The sequence below is a fragment of the Nicotiana sylvestris genome, chromosome 12 (assembly GCF_000393655.2).
Source record: "Nicotiana sylvestris chromosome 12, ASM39365v2, whole genome shotgun sequence".
NCBI classification, from domain to species: Eukaryota; Viridiplantae; Streptophyta; class Magnoliopsida; order Solanales; family Solanaceae; genus Nicotiana; species Nicotiana sylvestris.
In genome coordinates this window covers 97,897,844-97,900,559 of record NC_091068.1, presented here as the reverse complement: position 1 = coordinate 97,900,559, position 2,716 = coordinate 97,897,844, and the positions used below count along the sequence as shown (strand labels likewise).

Genomic DNA, 2,716 nt, shown 5'->3' with positions numbered 1-2,716 from the left:
CATGAAAACCTCAAGGTATTACTCTACCATATCCATGAAAATAGCCATCATACACCTTTGAAGAGTCGCCGGTGCATTGCACAAACCAAATGGCATCCGCTTGAATGCGAAAGTACCATAGGGACATGTCAAGGTTGTTTTATCTTGATCTTCCGGAGCAATAAGAATTTGGTTATAGCCCGAATACCCATCAAGGAAGCAATAGAAATCACGACCGGCCAATTTATCGAGCATTTAATCTAAGAAAGGAGGTGGAAAGTAATCCTTCCTTGTGACTTTGTTGAGCTTGCGATAGTCCATACACACCCTCCAACCGGTCACCGTTCTTGGAGGAATCAACTAATTCTTGTCATTGGTGACCACCGTCATGCCCCTTTCTTTGAGACACATTGAACTGGAGAAGTCCACGAACTATCAAAGATGGGGTAAACAACCCCAGCATCCAACCACTTGATAATCTCCTTTTGACAACTTAATGCATAGCCTCATTGAGTATCCTTTGATGTGCAATAGATGGTTTTGCGCCATCCTCCAAGTTGATCTTATGCATGCAAAAGGCGGGGCTTATCCCCCCGAATATCTGCCAAAGTCCACCCAATATCCTTATTCCTCTTTTATAGTACCACCAATATGGAATCTACCTGCATGTTAGTCAAACAAGAGGAAAGAATAGTCGGTAAAATAGAACAAGGACAAAGAAATTCATACCGTAAATGTGAAGACAATGGCTTCAACTCTAAGGTAGGAGGCTCTTCAATAAAAGGCTTTGTAGGAGGAGTTGTTCTATTTTCAAGATCCAAGGACAATTTTAGGGGTGCACAGTTGTACGACCCCATTCCTTACAAAGATTTAACACATTCCATGAAGCCATCCATCTCGTCATCATCAAAGTTGAGCAAGACGGCCTCTAACATATCACCAATATTGATCGTAGCACTTGTTTCATCAATAATAACATCGGTCACCATGTCCATAAAAGAGCACATCTCATTGCTATTTGGTTTCCGCATGGACTTATACACATGGAATACCACTTTTTCATCACCAACTCGGAAGTTAAGTTCTTCAGCTTCAACACTACAAAGGGCCTTCCCTGTAGCAAGGAAAGGTCTCCCAAGAATAATCGTTACTTCATAATCAACCTCACAATCTAGGATGACAATATCCACCGGAAGAATGAATTTATCAACACAAACCAAGACATCTTGAATAACTCCCAATGGCCTCTTCATAGTACGATTGGACATTTGCAATCTCATAGAGGTGGGTCATAGTTTCCCAAATCCCAAAGTCTTGAAAACCGAATAGGGAATCAAATTGATACTTGCCCCAAGATCACAAAGAGCTTTAACAAACCTGGCACTTCCAATTGTACAAGGAATCTCGAAAGCACTAGGATCCTCCAACTTAGGAGCCATTGAATGAATGTTAGCACTCACTTGATAAGTGACTTTGATAGTTTCAAATTCCTTGACCGCTTCTTTGTCGCAAGATCCTTCATAAACTTTGCATAACCATGCATTTGTTCGAAAGCTTCAACTAATGGCACATTGATTGAGAGACTCTTCATCATTTGAATGAACTTCTTGAATTGATTCTCACTATTTTTCTTGGAAAGTCTTTGAGGGTATGGAGGTGGAGGCTTATGCAATAGTTCATTAGCCTTTTGCTTTACCGGCTCCGGTATGTTAATAATGTATTCACTAGAGGAGTTCACTTCCTCTTGAGTCTCTTCCACACTATCATCAATATCAATTCAAACATCATCATTAGGTTGCACCACATTGTACAAGATTTTCTCTTCTTGCACCACTTGATCATCATCAACAAGTTGTCTTTGACTTGAGGTGGGTGCATTGTCATCTCTCCCACTTCTTGTAGTAACGTCCATAGCATGTCCCATGTTGTTTCCACCCTTTGGGTTTACTTTCGTGTCACTTGGTAGTGCCCTCTTAGGATGAGAATTTAGTGTTTGAGAGATTTGCCCCATTTGAACTTCTAGGTTATAGATTAATGTGTTGTGTGAGGCAAGTTGCACATCCGAATCAGCATTCTTTTCCATCATTTCTTGAACATATTTTCAATATGCCCCATCTTATTGTTTGAAGAACTTGGACCATGGGAATGATAAAGAGGTCGGTTGCTAAGTTGTTGATACATCAGGGGGCCTTTGAAAACCCGACCCCCAGTTGCCTTGATTGTTGTTCCATCCGCCTTGATTGTTACCCCCCAATTTCCTTCGTTATTTACCTTCTAATTTCCTTGATTGTTGTTGTTATGCATATTCCCTTGGTTGTTGCCACCACTCCAATTTCCTTGATTTTTAGAATTCCAATTGCCTTGATTATTTTGAGGTCGCCATTGTTGTTGGTTTGGGCCTTGGAAGTTATTTGTTTCCCTTGAAAATTGTTCACATGTTGCACTTCCTCTTCTTGCTCATTATAGGAATCATCTTGCTCAAAGCCACTATCTTCTTGCACATAGTTCTCCTCTCAATTTTACACTTGTGGACCCTTTGGTCATTCTCTTTCACCATCACGTTCACCCTTTCCATGGCATTGACTTGCTTATGATTTTGCACTTGGTGAAGTTGAGCCTTTGCTAGTTGATTCATGGTAGTAGTCAACTCGGCAATGGCTTTCCCATGGTCATGCAATTCTTTATGAAGGTGGATCATATTCGGATCACCTTGTGGAACTTTGGCCCGGGATTGCCA

The 2,716-nt window shown here is 41.0% G+C and overlaps 1 protein-coding gene across 1 annotated transcript; it reads right to left on the bottom strand.

The window, feature by feature from the left end:
• Window positions 1–839: 839 nt before the first annotated feature.
• Window positions 840–1,418, bottom strand: LOC138883430 (uncharacterized). Its single transcript, XM_070164117.1, has 2 exons — window positions 1,329–1,418; window positions 840–1,226 (listed from the first exon to the last, which is right to left on the bottom strand). Exons 1-2 carry the CDS (start codon window positions 1,416–1,418, stop codon window positions 840–842), a joined length of 477 nt encoding a protein of 158 aa, XP_070020218.1.
• Between the last annotated feature and the right edge of the window lie 1,298 nt (window positions 1,419–2,716).